This window comes from Rhincodon typus, chromosome 38 (genome assembly GCF_021869965.1).
Source record: "Rhincodon typus isolate 14 chromosome 38, sRhiTyp1.1, whole genome shotgun sequence".
In the NCBI taxonomy this organism is placed as follows: Eukaryota; Metazoa; Chordata; class Chondrichthyes; order Orectolobiformes; family Rhincodontidae; genus Rhincodon; species Rhincodon typus.
In genome coordinates, this window is record NC_063369.1 from 9,522,720 (window position 1) to 9,545,485 (window position 22,766).

At 45.0% G+C, this 22,766-nt stretch overlaps 1 protein-coding gene across 1 annotated transcript in view; it reads left to right on the forward strand.

Moving 5' to 3' along the window:
* The window catches only part of LOC109923221 (ELAV-like protein 3), a 77,694-nt gene extending 55,414 nt beyond the window's left edge, over positions 1-22,280 (forward strand). Inside the window, exon 4 of the mRNA XM_048618109.1 lies at positions 21,953-22,280. Within this exon, the coding sequence (XP_048474066.1) occupies positions 21,953-22,280 (328 nt within the window). The remainder of the gene's footprint in view (positions 1-21,952) is intronic.
* The last annotated feature ends 486 nt before the right edge of the window (positions 22,281-22,766 follow it).

Genomic DNA, 22,766 nt, shown 5'->3' on the forward strand with positions numbered 1-22,766 from the left:
TACACCTTGTTATCTCAGATTCTCCAACATCTGCAGTTCCTACTATCTCTAAGGTAGGATTTGGCTGGTTAGCATGCAAAACAATACTTTTCACTGTATCTCGGTACATGTGACAATCATAAATCACATAATATTCATAAATCAAATAATACCGCCTCCCCACAGAATATTTGCAACATTTTGGACTCCTGACGCAAGCGGGAGGTGATGGTCGAGTGGTACTATTGCTGGACTGTTAATGCAGATGACAGTCTGGGGACCCGAGTTTGAATCCCGCCACGGCACATGGTGGAATTTGAATTCATTAAATATCTGGAATTAAGAATCAAATGATGACCGTGAATTCATTGTTGATTGTCAGGAAAAACCCATTTGGTTCACTAATGTCCTTTAGGGAAGGAAACTGCCATCCTTACCTGGTCTGGCCTACGTGTGACTCCAGACCCACAGCAATGTGGTTGACTTTTAACTGCCCTCTGGGCAATTAGGGATGTGTAATAAATGCTGCTTAGCCAGCAACGCCCTCATCCTGTGAATGAATAAAAGAAAAACTCCAAGCATCCTCCACCAGCCTTGTCCCAGATCCCAACCCTTTCCATAAGTTTCCTGTCCCCTCCACCTTCCAATGTCCTGTTGCTTACATAAGGACAGTGGGTGGGGGGGTGGGTGCGCATAGTCAGGGTAGACATGAAGAAACACTTCCCCTTTGGGGAGGCATCATTGACCGGGGTGGGGGTGCAGGTAAGGTAAGGGGCAGGAGGTTTAGCGGAGAATCTTTCTCACCCAGAGGGTGGTAGGAATCTGCACCTCACTGTCTATAAGAGGCAGAAACCCTATTAACATTGAAGAAGTATTTAGACACTTGCGATGCCAAAGCATACAAGGCTATGGGCCAGATGCTGGAAAATGGGACTTGAACAGTTACACAATTAGGTTTGGTACAATGGGCTTTTTCCTGTGCTGTAGATCCCTATGACTCCATGACTATACAATTGCACTAACCACAGCCTGATTGTAGTCTGCTTTCACCAGTACAGCTGCCTTCACCAGACCAACTTCAGTGAAGTGAGTAAAACTAAAAGAACTGTGGACGCTGGAAGACAGAAAGAAAAACAGAAACAGAAATTGCTGAAAAAGCTGAGGAAGGGTCACCGGACCTGAAACATTAACTCTGATTTCTCTCCACAGATACTGCCGGACCTACTGAGCTTTTCCAGCAATTTCTGTTTTTGTTTCATTGAAGTGAGACCTGAGACATGTGTCTGCTGTTTTTGAGGTTTCAATATCCAGATGTAGGGTCCCTAACAGACAATAGAATTTGTGGACCTTGTTGTTTAGGGCTTACACATCCTTCACTGATCTAATCCCCCCACGATATTTATTCTCACCGACCCAGCATCCTGTTCTCCTGAAGCTTTACCAGACCTTCAAATTCATAGAAGAACCATACAATCCCTGCAGTGCAGAGAGAGGCCGTTCAGCCCTTCGAGTCTGCACCGACCCCCTGACAAGCATCCCACCCAGCCTCACTTATCTGATTCGAAATGTTAACTCTATTAATGTTTTCTGTGTTTCTCCAACACATTTTCCTTGTATTTAGTTGTGATTCAGCATGTTGCAATTCCCCTCTCTTCGGTAGAAATTGTAGTTTGAATCAATCTCTAAATTAGGTGCAGTTTCTTGAATGATGTCTTGATACTCCAATAGATGTAAAGATCCCAGCACTATTCCAAACAACAGTAGGGGAATTACCTCCCCTATATACCCACCCCCACCTTCCCCCCACAGACCCCCTTGTCCTCCTAGTGTCCCCATCAATATTTATCCTGTGAGGCAACATTCCCCAAACACAGATGATCAGCTCACCATCACACTGCTGTGTGTGGAAACTCCCCTGTGCTCAAATTGGCTACTGCGTTTCCCACATTACAATAATGACTACCCTGCATTGCTGGTGAAGCGCTTTGGGGCGTCCTGCTGTCAAGAAAGGCGCTACAGAAATGCAAGTCTTTCGCTTTCGGTCTCTTAATCGTGCGGCTGCTACATTCCGGAAGGTGGAAATATCCAAGTTGTGAACATCGACGTCACTTAGCTGTGTCTTAAATCATCCAACCGACAATTTAACAATTATGATCCCGCATTGGAATTATTATGGCATTGTGTTTGAAAGCACGGCAGCAAAATGATGTGCCTAAAAAGCTTATTTTGCTTTCTTTTAATGTCCATGTAGTTAATTTTATGCTTCTATTTTCCAATTATGTTCACTGGGTCTCAGCAACAATTACACCCAATTAAGTTTTGACAGAAGGTTAAGTATAGGATAATCGTCAGACTACCCCATGATCCATTAAATGCTTTATCTCATTTTTGGAGAACATTCTCTGCTCTTGCGCTGTGGAATTTTCATTTTCCATGTTTGGGAATGGACAGTCCTTGTTCAAGAAGAGTGCAGGAATCGGAAAATTTGTGTAGGATTCTCCCAGACCAGTAAAGGTGGGTTCTAGAGAGTGTGGGGTGGAACACATCCGATCGCAGCTTTCCACGGCACAAGTTATGAATCCACTGGGATCCTCCCAGCTTAAATCATTCTGAAGCCTAACGCTGAAGTGAGAAATCAATCATCACTCTTTGCTCCAAAAGTTAGATTTATTTCCAGAATGCAACATTAGATGTGTCTGCCTCCTCCCTAACCAATCTTCAGTGTCCCAACAGTCTCACTTTATATGTGCTAAGGGTATTTAATCAATGCCCTTCACTTGTGTATCATTAAGTTGGATAATATGATTGATATGCCATTAACACCCCCTGCCAACTGACAGGAACACAATTCAGGTGATTAAGGAGACAATTAGGAGCCTTTTTTAAACACGGATTTCTTATTTCCCAACAGCACACTCTGTGCCTACACATGGGAAGGGCTTGTTCAGTTACACTGAGGAGCTCCAGCAATGACCAGGTGAGAGGTTACTGTTTGAAGCACCTCTCACAAAGAGAGCTTTCTCTGTTTGGCGGGCAATAGCCAACTTCTTGAAAAGGCACTTCACTGGGTTGAAAAAGTGCCAGACTTTCAGTGGCACTCACCTGTTGCCACCCTTCATCACAGCATGGAACCTTTCGCCTCTGGTGAAGATCATGAGTAGAGGCTACACTAACACCAATAACTCCAGCAGTACCTGCTGCCTTCTCTGCTGTCTGCCCTTGTCCCCACACACAGGTATATACACATATGTTCACACATACACTCAGGTACACACACAGGCACATATATGCACACATGCACATACATGGGGACACACATACATATGCACAAGGTGCATACACACACACATGCAGGTACATACACACATGCACACTCACTTACACACATGCACACACAGGCATATACGCACGCACACACATATACACACACAGCCCTACATGCGCATGGACATGGTCAAACACACAGACACACACATTCAGAGTTATACACACATGTACAGTTACATACACACATACATGCGCGCACACACACATACAGACTCAAGCACACGCGCACGTACGTATATAACCAAACACACACGCACACAAATATAAACACACAAACTCAGACAGACATACACAGTAGGCAGATGATTGCAGCACAGGGCCAATAGGCAGATGACCAGCTCTCTCTTTCTGTATAAGCACTGGTCCTTCCTGAGGCTCAGACTTCTACCTCCTGTTCAAACAAGCCCTTCATCTGACTAGAACTGCTATGCACACATTGCAATTGGTCAATGAGATCGAAACCTAGCCTGAGTAACAGTGACCACGACATATCATCGATTGTCGTAAAAATCTATCTGCTTCATTATTTGCCTTTAGGGAAATAACTCTGCCATCCTTACCTGTTCTGACCTATGTGTGACTCCAGAGCAATGTGGGTGACTCCAACTGCCCTCTGAAATGGCCTGCTAGGCCATTCATTTTAAAGGCAGTTAGGGATGGCAACAAATGCTCATGATGCCCACTTTCCATGAGAAGATAAAGGAAGATGCCAACTCAAACCCCCACCTCACCCAACCCCCAAACTCTGTCCCCTGCCAAGTTGTACAGGGAGAGAGAGCAGAGATGGTGTGAGTGTTTGTCAGGTTTTCTGTACGAAGGAGAGAATTGGCAAACAGCAGAAGAGCAGATTACTGGTGGGACAGCAGTGGTTCAGTGGTTAGCACTGCTGCCTCACAGCACCGGGGACCCGGGTTTGATTCCACCCTCAGGCGACTGTCTCTGTAGAGTTTGCACATTCTCCCCGTGTCTGTGTGGGTTTCCTCTGGGTGTTCTGGCTTCCTCCTACAGTCCAAAGATGTGCTGATTGGGGTGGATTAGCCGTGTTAAATTGCCCATGGTGTCCAATAATATGCAGGCTAGATGGGTCAGCCATGGGGAATGCAGTGTTACAGGGATAGAAAAGGGTAGGACAGCAGGTCTCAGTGGGATGCTGATCGGAAGGACAGTGTGGGCTGAATGGCCTGCTTCTGTACTGTAAGGATTCTATGAGAGAATGGTGGAGGGTGGGCCATGGTTGGGAAAGGCAATAGGTTAAGGGTGAGGAGGTAGAGAGTGCCAGCTGTGTGTGGATCTGGGGTGTGCTGAGTAGGGAAGTTCTTGGGTGGGTGCTGGCACGTGCCAGTCGCCTTGCCTTCCCCCTCCTGAGGTCTAGGGTCTGCTTGGTTCACTGGCCCCAGACTGAGGGACTCACACTCCTGCAGCTGAATTCCTCAGACGACTCTATCCTGTTATGTTGGGACCAAGATGATATCCCATTCTTCCTGTTCATGGGAGACCTCACCTCACCACTGCCCGTTAGATCTCGCACTGGGACCTCCAGGTTTGAGTGAGAGACACACAGATCAACCTTCCCAGCCTTTTCTCCATTCTTGGGAGTTGTTAAAATCTCGGAAGTCCAAAAACCAGCGAACATTTGCAGCTCATGACATGTGTCCCAAGAATCAGAGGTCCTTCCTTTGACAAAGCAAACACAGCTTTCCATCATCTCTCCCTAATTTGGTTAGGGAGACCATAGACATTAGAGCAAAAGTAGGCCATTCAGCCCATCGAATCTGCTTAGTCATTTAATGTCATCAATGGCTGATCTGATAATCTTCAACTCCACTCTCCTGCCTTTTCCTTCATTCATAGATTCGTAGAGTCACCAACCCTTCAGTCCAATCAGCCCATAATCCCAAACTGTCCCTCCTGCCTACGCTTGACCCATATCCCTCCAAACAGCTCTTATTCATGCACTTATCTAAATCTTTCCCTCAAACTTCATATCTCAGCCTTGACCAAACTTAATGACCTAACCTTGACGGCCCTGTGCAGTAAAAAATTCCATGGATTTACCATCCTCTGAGAGAAAAAATTGTCATTTCTGTTTTAAATGGGTGACTGCTTATTCTGAAATGATGTCCTCTAATCCTAGCCTCTCCTACAAGGGGAAACAACCTCTCCACATCTCCCCCCCGTCACGTTCCCTAAGAATCTTGTATGTTTCAACAAGGTCGCCTCACGTTCTCTTAAATTCCAACAAGAACGTGCTCAACCTCTCCTCATAAGGCAGTCCCTCCGTAACCGGGATCAACCGACTGACTCCAGTGCCGGTCTTTCCTCAGATAAGGGGCCCAGAACTGGTCGCAGAATTCCCGGGAGCTGGAATCATTTGATTTGGGTAACGCCAACAGCTGGATTAAAACTCAAGTCTGTGCCTGTTTCCCACCAAAGCTGGTCCCACCATTTGGGGAGGGGTCAAGGGTGAGAAGATTTTTCCCTGCTCACCGACACCATCACTACGCATCAGTAATCTTACTTCCAATGTTACATCCATCTGCAGCTCTTCAGCAATGGTGAATCATCTTTCATTATCTTGGACAGAACCTGCGCTCTGAACAGCGTAGCAAGATAACGATGATGTTCCCTGCTGTGTTCAAGCATAAATAGTTTACTCTTAAATTGTTTTATCTGTGTTGCAGTCGATGACTCATGCTCTGATCGTTTCCATCAGTGCAGGCTTTCCTTGAGTTTTCTGCTCTTTCTCTCTCACCCAGTTCCTGCTTTACACTTCTACTGTCTTACACCCATCACCCACTTCCATTATTGATGATTCACTCACTGCCCATCGATCTGATGATAGACACACAAACTGCAGGACCTCCAATTTCTGTCCTGTCATGTTATAACTCCATGTAAAGGCACGAGTCTATCAAGGCTTTGGTGCAGCCCAACCGTTATGGATTGATTGGGCCGAATGGCCTGTTTCTGTGTTGCACACTTTATATTTTATACTGCAAAAGTATTGACCAGCAATGAAGGGGTCTGTCCACGATCCTTTATATAATTGATCCATTATTGCTGACAAATGCTTTTATTTATGCAACATTGAAAGATAGAAAGTAGGAACAAGGGTAGGCCATTCAGCCTTTTGAGCCTGCTTTGCCATTCAGTATGGTCAGGGCTAATCATCCAACTTCTGCTTTCTCCCCATACCCTTGATCCCTGTAGACCTAAGAACTATATAGTATGTCTTTCTTGAAAGTCCTCAATGTTTGGGGTGGCATGGTGGCTCAGTGGATAGCACTGCCACCTCATAGCATTAGGGACCAAGGTATGATTCCACCCTCGGGCAACTCTCTGTGTGGAGTTAGCACATTCTCCCCATGTGTTCCTTCTGGGTGCCCTGGTTTCCTCCCTCAGTCCAAAGATGTGCAGGTTAGGGTGGAATGGCCATGCTAAATTGCCCGTAGTGTCCAGGGATGTGCAGGCTAGGTGGATTATCCATGGGAAATGCAGGGATAGGGTAGGGGGTGTGGGTCTAGGTGGGGTGCCTTTTGGAGGGTCGTTGTCAACTTGATGGGCCGAATGGCCTGCTTCTGCACTGTAGAGATTCTATGTTTGGGCCTCAACCGCTTTCTGTGGCAGAGAATTCCACAGGCTCACCACTCTCAGGTGAACATATTTCTCAACTCGGTCCTAAATGGCCTACTCCATATCATTAGACTGTGACCCCTGATTCTAGACTCCTCGGTCATCGCGAACATCCTTCCTGCACCTACCCTGTCTAGTCCCGTAAGAATTTTATGGGTTTCTATGAGATCATTCCTCTAAACTCCCAATAAGTACAGCTCTAACTATATTAGTTAGCTCTTAATTTGACTCTCTCTTCATAGGTCAATCCTGCCATCCCCAGAATCAGGCTGGTAAATCTTTGCTGCGCTCCCTCCATAACTGGAACATCCTTCCTCAGATAAGGAGACCAGAAGTGCACGCACGATACTCTAGATATGGTCACAGCAAGACATTCCTTATTAAATCTCCACAGAAATTCTCAGCGCTGTTTATAATCAATGCACTTAAAAGCTTCATGTACTAACACCACGTGGAGGTTGATCTGTGTGTCTCTCACTCACACCTTAACTAAATAACTAACTAAAAACTAATAACTTTGCAAAGTTGAGTCCCCACCTCTCTGCTGTTAGCTGGGCCAACTCTTCAAAGATAATTCTGATTGGTGGGATCTTCTTGCGTGCAGCCCTTTCTCCAGAATTCAAGGAAATGCTGGTCGCTCCATTGACAACGCTCCTGTCTCCAGCCTCGATTACCTTGACAAACTCACTTGCCTTCCTCTTAAGTAATTAATTTGACTCCAGTGCAATGCTCTCTCGCATTCTCGCAAAATTTCAGGAAGCCATCTTTTATATCAATCTTTCATGGAGTGTGGGCATCATTGGCGAGGCCATCACTTCTTTCCCCTTTCCTAATTGACTTTGAGAAGGGGTTGGTCAGACACCTTCTTGAAACCATGCAGTCGTTGTGATAAAGCTACGCCTCTAGCTGTTAGGGAGGGAGTTCCAGGATTTTGACCCAGTCTTACCAAACCCCAGGACTGCTATCCCATTAGAGAGGGTCATCACGCTTCAGGCGAAGGGAAAGGTTGAGAAGGAGAATCCCTCATGGTAATCTTAGCTAGTGCAGGAATTGAACCTATGTTGTTGAACATATGTGCATCACAAATCAACTTGACAGCCAACTGAGCTGAACTAATTCCCAGTAGCAGTGAAGGAACAGTGATATATTTCCAAGTCAGGATGGTAAGTGGCTTGAAGGGAAACTTGCAGGAAGTGTGTTCCCATGTATCTGCTGCCCTTGCCCTTCTCAGTGGTAATTGTTGTTGTTGGTGCTTTCCAAGGAGCCTCAGTGAGTTGCTGCAGTGCATCTCATAGATGGTACCCACTGTTGCTGCTAACCAACAGTGGTGGAGGGAGTAAATGTTGGATATGATGCCAATCGAATGAGTTAGTTTGTCCTGGATGGTGTGAAGCTTCTTGAAGCTTGAGTGTTGTTGGAGCTGCACCCATCCAGGCAAGTGGGGAGTATTCCATCACACTCCTAGTGGATAGGCTTTGGGGAGTCAGGAAGTGAAGAATTTCCAGTCTCTCACCTGCTATGTTAGCCACAATATTTATATGGCTGGTCCAGTTCATTTTCAGACCAGCTGATAATGGAGCGTTCAGTGATGATGAGGTCACTGAAGGTCAGGGCGATTGTTTGATTTTGTCTTGTTGGAGATGGTCAATACCTGGTAAATAAGTGCTGCCAATATTACTTGCCACTTATCAACCCTAACTTGGATATTGTCCTACCTCATCTCTAGACTGGAGAATAAACCTTCTGCTATCACATCTCAGAACTTGCAGTGAAAATGCTTGTTTGCCAACTGCCCAACCTGAAAAAAAAACTGTATGCACTTATCACCCATTGTATAATATCTAACTTGAAGTGACCTGTAATTCAATTAAAATGCATGCCAACATCCTCTAATGTTCTAGATTACCATACACTAATGCCCTGGATTGATCTAGAGCATTTAAAACCATGTATACATCTTCTGTAGCATCCCAACTCAGTTGCTTTATCACAAGGCTGAAGCATCAGAGATTGGCCCATTCTTGCCTCTTAAATTAATCCTTCATTTGTCACTTTCATGGCTGTTCTCTGTAGTGTGTTCCTGGTTGACCATGTGTTAAGTTAAGATATCGTGGGAAGTGAACCCTGAACAGTTCTGGTAACGATGCCTTCGAGCTTGTGCTCAATATCTCCAGAAGTATGAATGAGCATTCAGCTTATTGTTTATCACAGTGGCTAACATTTCAAGTCGTCTCTGGCTCCCATAGTCATCACTATTTCTACTCTGTCCATGGCAGATTGTGCCTTCCATGGTAACCATTTTCCCACCATCCACATATGTTGCCTTGAATTATATCTGACCCTGCTTCCCACTGTTGTTGGTCTTATCTACTTCTTAAGCAGGAGCTTGGTGAATGATGCATCTCCCCTCTTTGTTGTAAACCCCCTCCCCCTCAGCTTTGAGTACTTTTCCTTCAAATCATTTATGGAGACAAGGAACAATACTTCCCAAAGCATCAATTCCTGGCATTTTGTGTAGTTTATCTCCCTCTCCTGGCATCACCCATCACCTTTTATTTCATTTGTTCTGGGATTTGAGCATTTGTTGCCTCTTCCTCATTGACTTTGAGAAGGTGACAGTCTTTCTTGAAACCGTGCAGTCACCCACCTACTAAACCCAATGGTTTCCCTTCCATGGGTCCTTCTCTTACACTGAGGTCTTGACTTCAGTTCCAGCCATAAACACCTGTAGTAGCATCCTTTTGTGAGAAACCTTATCAAGAGCTACTTTTGGATATTGAAGTAGATCACCCATATACGGTTACAGATTGTCCTCCTTTCTTTTATTCATACACAGGATGTGTGTGTTGCTGGGAGGCTAACATTAAGTGCGCTTCCCTAATTGTCCCAGAGTAGATGGTGGTGAGCCCATCTTCCTGAATCACTGCAAATCTATTCGGTGTTGGGATGCTGTTAGGAAGGAAATTCCAGGATCTTCTTTTCCCAGTGACAATGAGGCAACAGCAATATCATTCTAATTCAGGACGGTGTATAGCTTAGATGAAAGATTGTAGATGGTGGTGTTGCCATGCATCTGCTGGTCCTTGTCCTTCTAGATGCTACTAATCATAGGTTGGGATTGGGCTTAACTCTAAGGAGTCTGGGTGTTTTGTAGATGGTACACACTGCCGCCACTCGGCATCGGTGATGGAGGGGGAGTGAATGCTGAACATGATTTCCAATCAAGCGGGCTGTTTTGTCCAGGATGTTAATCTTCTCCAGTGTTGTTGGAGTTGCACTCACCCATGATGCATCACTCCTTCAAAGAAGTTAAGTCAGTTGGGCAGACAAATCCTTCCCTTTGTCATCGCCTGTAAGCTCTCCATTTTCAGTCCTACATCTCTGGCTGCACCTTCACTGTTGTAACCTGGGCTCACCTTTCTTCACATTCCTGTCACAACTTCAGCCATATTTTACTTACCTCACTCGGATTTAACCTCATGTTGTAGATTGTATACCTGCATACAGATGCGAAACTGTTGTTGTGAATTGAAAGTCTGCTAATTTGCCAGTCTTACCTGCATGGACAGGATGTTACCCTCTCGAGAAACCCATAATGGCTTCAGGTCCCAGTCCAGTTTCTTGACACTAGGTTAACACTTTGGTGCAGTACAGAGGGACTACCACACTGCCTTAGCTGCCATCTTTCAGATGAGATGTTGAAGCAATACCTGCCCTACAAATGGCTTTGAAAGATCCTTTTGCATTACTTGCGATTCTCTTAACAATCATTTCAACTGTACCATTATATTACAATAGGATCTACACACTTAAAATTGGCTTAGGATTTCGGAAGCTATGAAGGGATTTAGAATTGTAAAAGACACTATGTGAATGGGTGTTAATATTTCTTTGATAAATGAAGGAAATGAAATGAGTTATGCTGAAACGCCTGTCAAAATTTGAAATTTGGTCGAGTGATTTCAGACTGCAAAAATGCTTTGATGTTGGACTGCTGGACAATTTATGACTTGAGGCTAATTTACAGGAAGAACCCACAGATGGAAATATTTACAGGTTTACAGTGAGGTAATGAAAGACGTTTTCTGGATGATAGAGTGAGATTCTGATGGAAGAATGACTTTAGTTAAAATGTGAATATTTGAAGCCACTGTTTGTTCATTGTCACAAGGGTGCTGTGACTCAGCAATGACACACTGCCTTCCTGGAGTGTAGACAATTTGCTCTATAGATGCTTAGGTAATCCAAGCTGAAACAAACTGACCCGAGTAACGTCATACAGCAAAAACAGAAACAGTTGGAGAAACTCAGCAGGTCTGGCAGCATCTGTGGAGAGAGAAAAACATTTTGGTTCCAGTTACTCTTCTTCTGATCCTGCTGAGTCTTTCCAGCTATGTCTGTTTTTGTTTCAGATTTCCAGCATCTGCAGTTATTTGTTTTTTTCACATTACGTTGGATAAAGATCTTCAAACCTCTGCTTGTCACTAAGTGGGGGGAGGACAGTGTTGTCGCTCTTAACTTGAATTGCATGTTAGCCAAGTGTTTACCTTCTTCCACGTGAGAGGACAAAGGAAATATGGGAACCACCACCAACTCCCGCTTTGCTAACAACTCCCACACCATCCCTATCACCAGCGACCTCATCATCGCTGTGTCAAAATCCCGCATTTCCCTACTCCTAAATGTACAGTGCTAGCACCTTTATAAGAAATCAGACTAGGCATAGGTCATTCGATCCATCAGGCCCGTTCAAGGAGGCAATGGTCTAGTGGTACTATCGCTGCGATGTTAGTCCAAAGACCCAGGTAATTGTCTAAGGGCCCAGGTTCAAATCCCACCTCCGACAGTGCTGCACTCTCTCTGTGCTGCACTGGGAGAGCCAACCTTGATCTGGAATGGGATGTGAACTTTGACTCAGAAGCAAATAGACTCGTAGTTAATCATTCATGATTAACTACATTGCAGTCAAGCAAACATCAGGGAGCTGGAAGGCTTTGTGGTATTGTTAATCCAGAGACCCAGGTCCCCAGACGATTACCTGGTTTTAAACCCTGTCTTGGCAGATGTTGGAATTTGAATTCAATAAACATCTGAAATTAAGAATCTAACGATGACATGAATCCATTGTCAGGAAAAAACCCAATTGATTCACTATTGTCCTTTAGAGAAGGAAACTGCCATCCTTACCTGGTCTGGCCTACATGTGACTCCAGACCCACAGCAATGTGGTTGACTCTTAACTGCCCTCTGGGCAATTAGGGATGGGCAATAAACGCTTCCTGGTCTGCGACGCCCTCATCCCGTGAATGATTAAAACAAAAGCCTGCTCCGCTCATTCAGTAAAATGATAGTTGACCTGATGTGACAGTAACTCCAGTTTCCTGCTTACCCTCCCTTAACAATCAAAAATCTGTCCAACTCAGCCCTGACTGCATCCAATAAACTCACCCTCCACTACTGTCTGGGGAGAGATTTGCAAACACCAAGGACAGTCTGAAAGAAGAAATTCCTCCTCCCCTTCGAATTCAATGGGAGATTCCTTATTTTGCTCCTGTGTTTTAGATCTCCCCAGAAGGGGAAACACCCACTCACCGTTTAATAAGATCACCTCTCATTCTTCTAAATTTCAATGTGCCTCAGCTCAACTTGCTTTATAAGATTATCAGAAATAGGGACAGGAATAGACCATTTGGCTCCGTATGGAGTCATAGAGACATAGAGGCCAGAAACAGACCCTTCGGTGCAACCAGTCCATGCTGACCATAATCCCAAACTAACCTAGTCCCACCTGCCTGTGCTTGGCCCAAATCCCAACAAACATTCCTTATTCATGCGCTTATCCAAATGTCTTAGACATTGTGACTGTACCTGCATCCACCACTTCCTCTGGAAGTTCATTCCACACAGTAACCTTTCTGTGTGAAAATGTTGCCCCATATGTCCTTTTTTAAATCTTTCTCCTCTCACCTTAGAAATATACTCCCTCGTCTTGAAATCTCCCACCCTAGGGAAAAGACACCTGCCATTCACTTTATCTCTACCCCTCATGAGAGTCACTCCTCAACCTCCTATGCTCCAGTGAAAGAAATCCCATCCCATCCAGCCTCTTCTTATAACTCAAACTCTCCATTCCCGGCAACATTCTTGTAAATCTCTACTGAACCCTCTCCAGCTTAATAATATCCTTCCTATAACAGGGTGACCAGAACTGGACGCAGTACTCCATAAGAAGTCTCAACAACGTCCTGTACAACATCAACATAACGTCCCAACTCCTATACTCAATGGTCTGAGCAAATATTATTGTTGTTGATCCTGCTCCGCCATTCAATAGGATCATGGATGATCCAACATTCCTCAGGTCCACTTTCCTGCCCTTTCCCCATAACCGTTGATTCCCCAGCTGATTGAGAATCTATCTACCTCAGCCTCAAATATACGCACAAAGTCTCTGCCCCCTTTCTGTGGTAAGGTGGTTCCAGAAATCAGCCTCATGAACCAACTCTGAAGGTGCCTTTCATGCAGTTCACTAAATGAACGCATATCACCCCATTTTCCAGGGAAACCAGAGACACCGCGAAATATATTGGCCTTCCGAGCAGATGCAATGGTTTGAGTATTCCTCTGTACACATACATGTGCATTGTCAAAAATGCCAAGTTTTCAATGAGGTACCGTGGGCTGGTCCCAGATAACGACTGAAGTTGTTCAGGGGCAGGTTGAACATTCCATGTCACCAGACAGAGGGAGACTTCCCCAACTTTAAGGTCGACATTCCTCTCTCAATGCAACACCATCAAAACCCGCTCACCTCGTCATTTCTCTCAATGCTGTTTTTGTCTTTCACTCATTGAGCAACACCTGGCCGCAATTCAGAAATCACTCATTGGGCACGGAGCTGTTTGAAACATGTTGAGAAGCAGTGAGGCTCTTTATATAAAATTCAAAATCTTTCCATTGAAACAGAAATGTCTGAATTGCAATCAATTCTAACATCAATAACAGTGCGGCTCTTGGGACATGTATTAACAGTGCAATTGGATTTTATTTGACGTTTTCTTTCCCTTTTGGACATTGAACAAATGCTCATGACTTGCATTTAGTTTTGAAATCATACACAACACAGTCATGGAATTGTCTCCACACTTTAAGATTAATTGGGTTTAGTCTCACGAAACCGCACTGAGATTGAAATTTTAGTGTAACTCAAGGCTTGTTACTGAAATTTCATATTGATTGCAGAGGACTCAGTGAGAACTTAAAATGTCTTCTAGGGCTAGAATTTTGATTGCTGCTGATCTACTATTTAACCAAACCTACAGGATCACTAGGATTTTGAGACTGGGGGCATCAAATCTCCAAATGTGTCCTTTAACGAGTTTTCAGCTAGATGTTTCTGATCAGAGAGTTTCATTGGGTTTGTTAGATGTCTATTCTGCCCTCTTCACAACAGGATTTGACTCCAGTCTGAAGTGCCAGGATAAACATCTTCGCTGTGTGTTCGTTCTAAGCATCCACAAGATGTGCAATTTCACAGATTCAATGTGGTTCTGAGTAGGCAGAACACACAATGTTCATGATCCGGTGCCAGTGGACATCAAAAGACAGATCATCCATTTTGGCTTTTCTAGAAAAAAGTATTTGCATCTATATCGCTCCTTTCACAACCTCAGGACATCCCAGCAGCTCTACAACCATGAAGCACTTGCTTTGTTGTTACAAAATGTCAACTGTAGAAAACAAGGCAGTTAAGTTGTACACAGCAAGCTCCCATATAATGGCCGCACGGATCATTTCAGCAGCTGATTGAATTCACTCCATAGATAAAAAGCAAAATACCACAGCAAACATTGGAGAATACTAGAGAAACTCAGCAGGTCTGGCAGGATCTGTGCACAAAGAGTTATCGTTTCAAGTCTGATATGACTCTTCCTCAGAACAGGTTTGAGGTTCTGAAGGATTGGAAACATTAACTCTGTTTCTCTCTCCAAAGATGCCACCAGACTTGCTGAGTTTCTCCAGCATTCTCTGTATTTGTATTGTCAGATGAATTCCGAGTATGAAGGGATTGTCTTATGATAATTGGGTTGGGTCTGTGCTCATTGGACTTTAGAAGAATGAGAGGCTTTACATGTTAGACTTAAGATTCATAGAGAACTTGGTAGGATAGATCCGGGAAGGTTATTTCCCCTTGTGGGAAAATCTAGAACCAGAAGGTATAATCTCAGAGTAAGAGCTCACCCACTTAAGATAAATATGAGGTGAGAAGGTGGTGAATCTGTAAAAGTCTTTATCACAAAAGACTGTCAAGGCTGCATCTTTATGTATATTCAAGGTTGAGATAGACAGATTTTTAATCCACAAGGAAATCAAAGTGGCAGAAAACTGGTGTTTATCAGATCAACCATGATCTCATTGAATGGTGGAGCAGGCTTGATGGGCTGAATGGCCTCTTCCTGCATCTTACGGTCTCCTTAATATTACTCAGGACCCGAAGGAGACAGCTCCCCTGCTTTTCTTCCGATATCGCCGCAGAACCATTTGGGACGACACAGTTAAATAGCACGTTTGGAAGGCAGCAGGTTTTACAGTGCGTACACTCCCTCTGTGCTGCAGTAGGACACTCAGTCTGGCTTACAGGCAGGAGCCTCCAGGCTGGGACTCAAACCCGCAAACTCAGGGCTTGGAGGTGAGATGAGCAAGCCCTCAGCCGTACTCTCACTATACAGTGAGTCTTCCCATTACCAGCTCGTGATTTTCATCAAATTTAAATGAGAGTTGATCGGATTGAGTACTAATCATTGCCTTAAGCCAGCCATTAATTAGCTACTGGGAGAAACAGCAAGTAAACAAGGTCATAAGGTAGGCATTGCTCTTCGAATGTTGAGTGTACAATCGTGAAGAACGACAGATGGATAATAAACAGTTCATGACCTTTAGGTGACTATACTGGATAACTATTTACCTCATGCGGTCTCCTCTCTGGAGGAGCTGCTGTTTTAACTGAAATAACAAAACAGGTCCCTATCCTCAACCATTTTATCTTCACTCCTTGAATTTGGATTTTCCTCATTTGCTTCTTTAAGAATCCGTGTGTACTCCTTTCTCTTTTTAATTTATTTTTTTGGGTTCGTCTGGAGCTCACCTCCTAGATATAGCCGAGAGCTGGAGGATCTCAGAGACCCATACGAAAAGGTGTCTGAACTTGGATCGGACCACAACAATCACTTTCATTGCTCCTAAACATTCAAAACGATTTTGAGAGGTTCGGTTGATATGGAGAAAAATGGCCACTTATGTCATGCCTTTTCCAGTCTCAGGAGGTCCCAAGCTGCTTCATAGTGAAGTGCCTTTGGGACATATTCTGCGTGGTAATGCAGGAAATCTGCCAGCCAGTTGATGCACAGCAAGCTCCCACAACCTGAAATGTGCTAATGACCATATTAGCTTTTATTTGAGGGATACATTTGAGCAGGGCTCCAGGGACAAGTCTCTTCCCCTGCTTCAATATGGTCATATCAACGGACTGGCAGATTTATGGGGCTTTGGGTTGGATGTCTTATCTGAAGGATAGCGCCTCTGACAGTGCAGCACTCTCTCCGTACTGCACTGGGAAAATCAACCTTGATCTTGCGTTCCAATCTCTGTAATGGGATGTGAACATTGACTCAGAAGCAAATACACTGTGAAACACTAATAGCTAATCATTTATGATTAATTACATTTTAGTCCAGCAGACAGCGGAGAGGTGATGGCTTAGTGGTATTATCGCTGGATTATTAATACAAAGACCCAGGTAACGTTCTGGGCACTTGGGTTTGAATCCTACCACGGCAGATGGTGGAATTTGAAAAACTCTGGAATTAAGAGCCAGAATGATGACCATTGTCAGGAACATGTTGGATGGTTCGCTTGTCTGCTTTAGAAAATGAAACTGCCATTCTTACCTGGTCTGGTCTACATGTGACTCCAGACCCACAGATCATGTGGTTGACTTGTAATTGCCTTCTGGGATGGGCAATAAATGCTGGCCTAGCCAGAGACACACGCTCATTCTATGAATGAATTCAAAAAAACACATGCCCCCATACCATCTTGTCAAGAATGATGTTGTCCACTATGAATGCCTAGACCATTCTGTTAGCTCAGTGGTTCTCCATCATGAAGAAGGGGACTACGTTGAAGCATTTCCCATTCTGTGAACTATAATCGCTGCACTCTAACTTGTTTGATAATTTGGACTAAACCTCAAATATTGTTGAACAGAGAGGCATGTTGCTGAGGTTTCTCATCTTGCATTCATAAGGACAGACACCAGAATTCCAAATTTCAAATGGTCACAACAATTTAAACCACAGGAGGAACAGTTGACAAGTTTGGCTCTGCAAGCCAAAGGAATATGTTCAAATTTTGGCTCCTTTATTTGAATTATCCTGGAGCTTGGTGAGTTTATAATTCCCCGTTGCTTTCGCTATGGAGGTGCCTGGGCCAATTAGAATTGACTTGCCAACCAATCAGCAGTATAAATCATAATGGTTTGGAATTTGGCATTCTTGCGTGTGTTCTGATGAGTGACTTCCGCAATATGGACTCTCTTTTCGGCAAGGTTCATTCATTCCTGCGACTGTAATAATTGCCCATCCCTAATTGCCCCAAGAAGTTGGTGGTCTTTCTCAATGGTTGGCTGGGTCATTGCAGAGGGCTTAAAAAGGCAACAATCTAGTGTGAAACAAGACGCAAAGTGATGCAATTGAACCGATTAGGGTTTGGCAAGCTCCTGGCCAATTTTATTGTCACCGTGTATTGTTTTCCCAGTTATCGGCTCATACATTACCAGGTGTTGTTCAAGGCACAACTCATTATAGTGGAGTCTGAATTTGTGATGTCTATTCTGTTGATCTTCTCTCGTACAACGATTTGATGTTCACTCAGTTGCTGTGGCGACATGCACCTTACATGCAAAAAATACAGCGATAAATAGGTTGGGGGGGGGGTGCGTCCAATTCTTTTCCATCACATGCCTGACCAGGAATCTCTCTGTTTTTGTCCTTGCCATGGATTTACTGGTTGATATCCCAACGTGTTGTGGCTGTGTGGTGAACATAGTCTCCACACTCAGGTCCTGGAGTGGGGTTCAACTTGGACAACTACTGACTCAGAAGCCAAGCCACTATCCACTGCACCACAAGATGTCCACTTTAACAATATGCCTCATTTTCAATGTTTCCAGGCTTTTCCTAAGGGTCTACTCAATAGGTCTCATTGATGACAGAATCCATTTAAAGTGTTTGTGAGGGACCATTTCCCACCCCAGCCACCCCGATCACCTGATACAGTGGTCATCTGCTGATGATTCCAAGTCCTTTCCCACTCTGAGCTAGTTGCTGGAAGGTGCACGGCTTAAGGTTCAATCCACCACCCGCTCTGTACCGAGAATACAAACTAGACAAGACGAACAATTCTTTAAGCACGTTACGTCCAACACTGTTTCCCTGAACTGGGTGATGTTACAGGACGCTGTGTTACATCGATGTCAGACAGTCACGAATAAATCCAAAAGGGAATTCTCGAGAAACCTTTAGTTACCCAGAGAACGCAGAGCCTATTGCTGTTCGGTAGAAGCTATTGGAGTGAAGATAAGGGGAAGTTAGATAAGTGTATCAGGGAGAAAAGAGTAGGAAAAGTAGTGATAGTGGAATTTCTGTTTTGCATGGGTCAGCACCAGCATGATATGCTTTTAAATTAAACAGCTGATAGTGTTACATTAGGGTGGGTTAAGAGGAGGCGTTTGCATGGATGAACACCAGCAGACGCTTATCCAACCAAATGGCCACTGCTGTAAAACATCAATGTGTCTTTGTCCAAACACCTAAGAGGTGATCCACGAGTTCACCAATAATCGCAGTCCCAAATTGAACATTAAGGAATGCTGCTTGGCGCCTTGTTCAACAGAACACCTGCCTTGCTAGTATCAAGAATTATGTTTGGGCTCCGACTTTGCCAGTGCTGTGGACAGCTACAGTATTTGCAAAGTGGGTGGCTCAGTGGTTAGCACTGCTGCCTCATGGCACCAGGGACCCAGGTTTGATTCACAGCCTTCGGTGACTACCTGTATGGAGTTTGTACGTTCTCCCAGTGTCTGTGTGGGTTTCCTCCTGGTGCTCCGGTTTCCTCCCACAGGCCAAAGGTGTGCAGGTTAGGGTGGGATTGGCCGTGCAGAAATCACCCCATGATGTGCAGGCTGGGTGGATTGGCCATGGTAAACGTGGGGTTACAGGGGTGGGTCTAGATGGGATGCTCTTTGGAGGCGCAATGACGACCCGATGGGTCGAATGGCCCCTCTCCACACTCTAGGAATTCTAAGAAGAATTGGGAGATGTATCAGCAAGCTGTAGGGGATGTACACATGAGAAAATGTTGAATAATATTCATAGAACATTGAAAAGGATGGGTATAGCCAATTGGTGTTCTCTAGGCAATTCTGTAGCTATACGCGCCAACAGCCAAAAAATGCTGCTGGACAAACTAATGATTCTGATATTTCCAATATTACAACCTTTTCTAAAAAAAAACATATTTGTTCACAAAATGTGGACGTCACTTGACTGGTCTTTTTGAGCCAGTCCCTAATTGTCCTTGAGAAGATGGTGGTGAGCTGGCTTCTCTATATCCATTCATGGGATGAGGGCATCGCTGGCTAGGCAGCATTTATTGCCCATCCCTCATTACCCAGAGGGCAGCATCAACCCCATTGCTGTGGGTCTGGAGTCACATGTAGGCCAGACCAGGTAAAGACAACAACTTCCTTCCAAAAGGACACCAGTGAACCAGATACATTCACAATTGACGTGGTCATTACTATGTTAGGTGTTGTGGTGTAGGGGTACCCACAATACTGTTAGGGAGGGAATTCAAGAACTTCAACCCAGCAATGCTGATGGTGAGGGTTAAAAATCCTGGGACACCCTCCCTAATGGCATCTGCGGGCATATGTACACAGAATCATAGAATCCCTACAGTGTGGAAGCAGGCCATTCGGCCCATCGAGTGCACACCAACCCTCTGAGGAGCATTCCACCCACACCCACTGCACCCTGCACAAGGACTCCAATAGTTCAGGAAGGCAGCTTGCCACCACGTTCTCCAGGGCAAATAGGGATGGACAATTAATGGATGGCCCAGCCAGAGATACCCAAATCAATGGAACCACAGAGAAGGGAGATCGTGACTGTACACATGGAAAGACATGGGCGATCTATAACTAGGTGAAAGGTAAAATCACCATTGACCTAGAGGGTTGTTCTCTTATTAGAGAGATGTGACTGATAGTGGTTTAGCCAGAGGGTCACCATGCCTGAGGTGAAGGGAGAGATTGAGAAGGATCACAGTAACCTCAGCCAGTGGGGGAATTGAACCCGCAGTATTGGCATCACACTACATCATAAACCATCCAGCCAACTGAGCTTACCGATGCCCTCAATAGCCCTGAAACAGTGTGTCTGCTGCTTGAATTAAAATTAGAATTAGGTTTTATTTCATTGAATCCCTACAGTGTGGAAACAGGCCCTTCAGCCCAACAAGTCCACACTGACCCTCAGAGCATCCCACCCAGACCCACCCCGCGATAACCCACCTAATCTACACATCCCTGAACACTACAGGTAATTTAGCATGGCCAATCCACCTAACCTGCACATCTTTGGACGGTGGGAGGAAACCGGAGCACCTGGAGGAAACCCACGCAGACACGGGGAGAATGTGTAAACTCCACACAGACATTCGCCCGAGGGTGGGATCAAACCCAGGTCCCTGGCGCTGTGAGGCAGCAGTGCTAACCACTGAGCCACCGTGCCTCAGAACTGAGGAAGGGTCACCGGACCCGAAACGTTAACTCTGTTTTTCTTCTTCACAGATGCTGCCAGACCTGCTGAGCTTTTCCAACAACTTTGGTTTTGTTCCAAATTAAACTGATCCCTTCTGCCTGTCCCTGGTCCATATCCCTCCATTCCTTGCATAATCATGTGCTTATCTAAAAGCCCCTTAAATACCCCTATCACGTCTGCCTCCACCACCGTCGCCTGGCAGTGGGTTCCAGACTCCTACCACTCTCTGTGTAAAAACCTTGCCACTAACATCTCCTTTGAACTTTCCCCCTCTCACCTTAAATGCACGCTCCCTAGTATTTGACATTTCCACTCTGGCAATAAGATTCTGACTGTCAACCCTATCTATGCACCTCATAATTTTACAGATTTATATCAAGTTTCCCCTCAGCCTCTGCTGCCCCAGAGAAAACAACACGTGTTTTTCTAGCCTCTCCTCGTAGCTCATACCCTCTAATCTAGGCAGTATCCTGATAAACCTCTTCTGCACCTTCTCCAAAGCCTCCACATCCTTTCTGTAATGTGACAACCAGAACTGAATGCAATATTGTAAGTGTGGCCTAACCAAAGTCTTATAAAGCTGCAGAGATAGTAAGAACTGCCAATGCTGGAGTCAGAGGTTACAAGGTGTGGAGGTGGATAAACACAGCAGGCCAAGCAGCATCAGAGGAACAGGAAAGCTGACGTTTTGGGTCGGGATCCTTCTTCAGAAATGGGGGTAGGGGAAGGGAACTCTGAAGTAAATAGAGGGAGGAGGGGTGGGGCTGGGGAAGGTAGTTGGGATGGTGATAGGTGAGTGCAGGTAGGGAGTGGTGGGGATTGGTCAGTGGGAAGGGTGGGGTGGATAGATGGGAGAGAAGATGGACAGGTTGTTTCAGGTCAAGGAGGGAGGCTGCATGGGGCTTGTACTCAATTCCCCAACCATCTTAGGTACAAAGGTACATCGGTGCAAAGTAGAAAAAGTTAAAAGTTCAACATTACAGCCCTTATAAAGTAGAGAAGTGAAGTTAGAAGTTCAGCATTAAGTGTTGGTCTATGTGTAATGTATATTTCTATGTGCTGTGTGTATGTATGAGAAGTGGTCAAAGATCTGATTCACATCCAAGCAGCCCTCTCTCTCTGTCCACCAGGTTCTCTCCGATCACCATCGAGGGCATGACGAGCCTCGCTGGCGTCAACCTCTCCGGCCCAGCGGGCACCGGCTGGTGCATCTTTGTGTACAACCTCTCCCCAGAGGCGGACGAGAGCGTCCTGTGGCAGCTGTTCGGGCCCTTCGGGGCGGTCACCAATGTCAAGGTCATCCGCGACTTCAACACCAACAAGTGCAAAGGCTTTGGTTTCGTCACCATGACCAACTACGACGAGGCAGCAATGGCCATCGCCAGCCTGAACGGCTACCGCCTGGGAGACCGGGTGCTACAGGTGTCCTTCAAGACCAGCAAGACCCACAAATCGTGAAGGCAGAGTGAGAGAAAGAGAGAGAGAGAGAGAGAGATAGAGAGAGAGAGAGAGAGTGTAAGAGAGAGAGAGAAAGAGAAAATAAAACACAGGAACACCCTCCGCAACAGAAACAACAACAAACAAACACACAGACACAAACACACACACATAAACACGCACACACACACACTCACAAACTCACAGACACACACACAGACACACACACACACACATACACATACACATTCACACACACACTCACAAACACACTCACATACAAACACACGCACACTCACAGACACAAACACACACACAGACACACACACAGACACACACACACAAAGTAGGTTAAAATAATCAGTAGGCCATCAAATTTACAAACACATAACACACACATACACACAACACACACACAAAACACAACACTCTCATATAAATACAGCAACAGAACAAAACACACAAAAGGAAACAAAAAAAATCATTATTATACCTGGGCTTACAGAG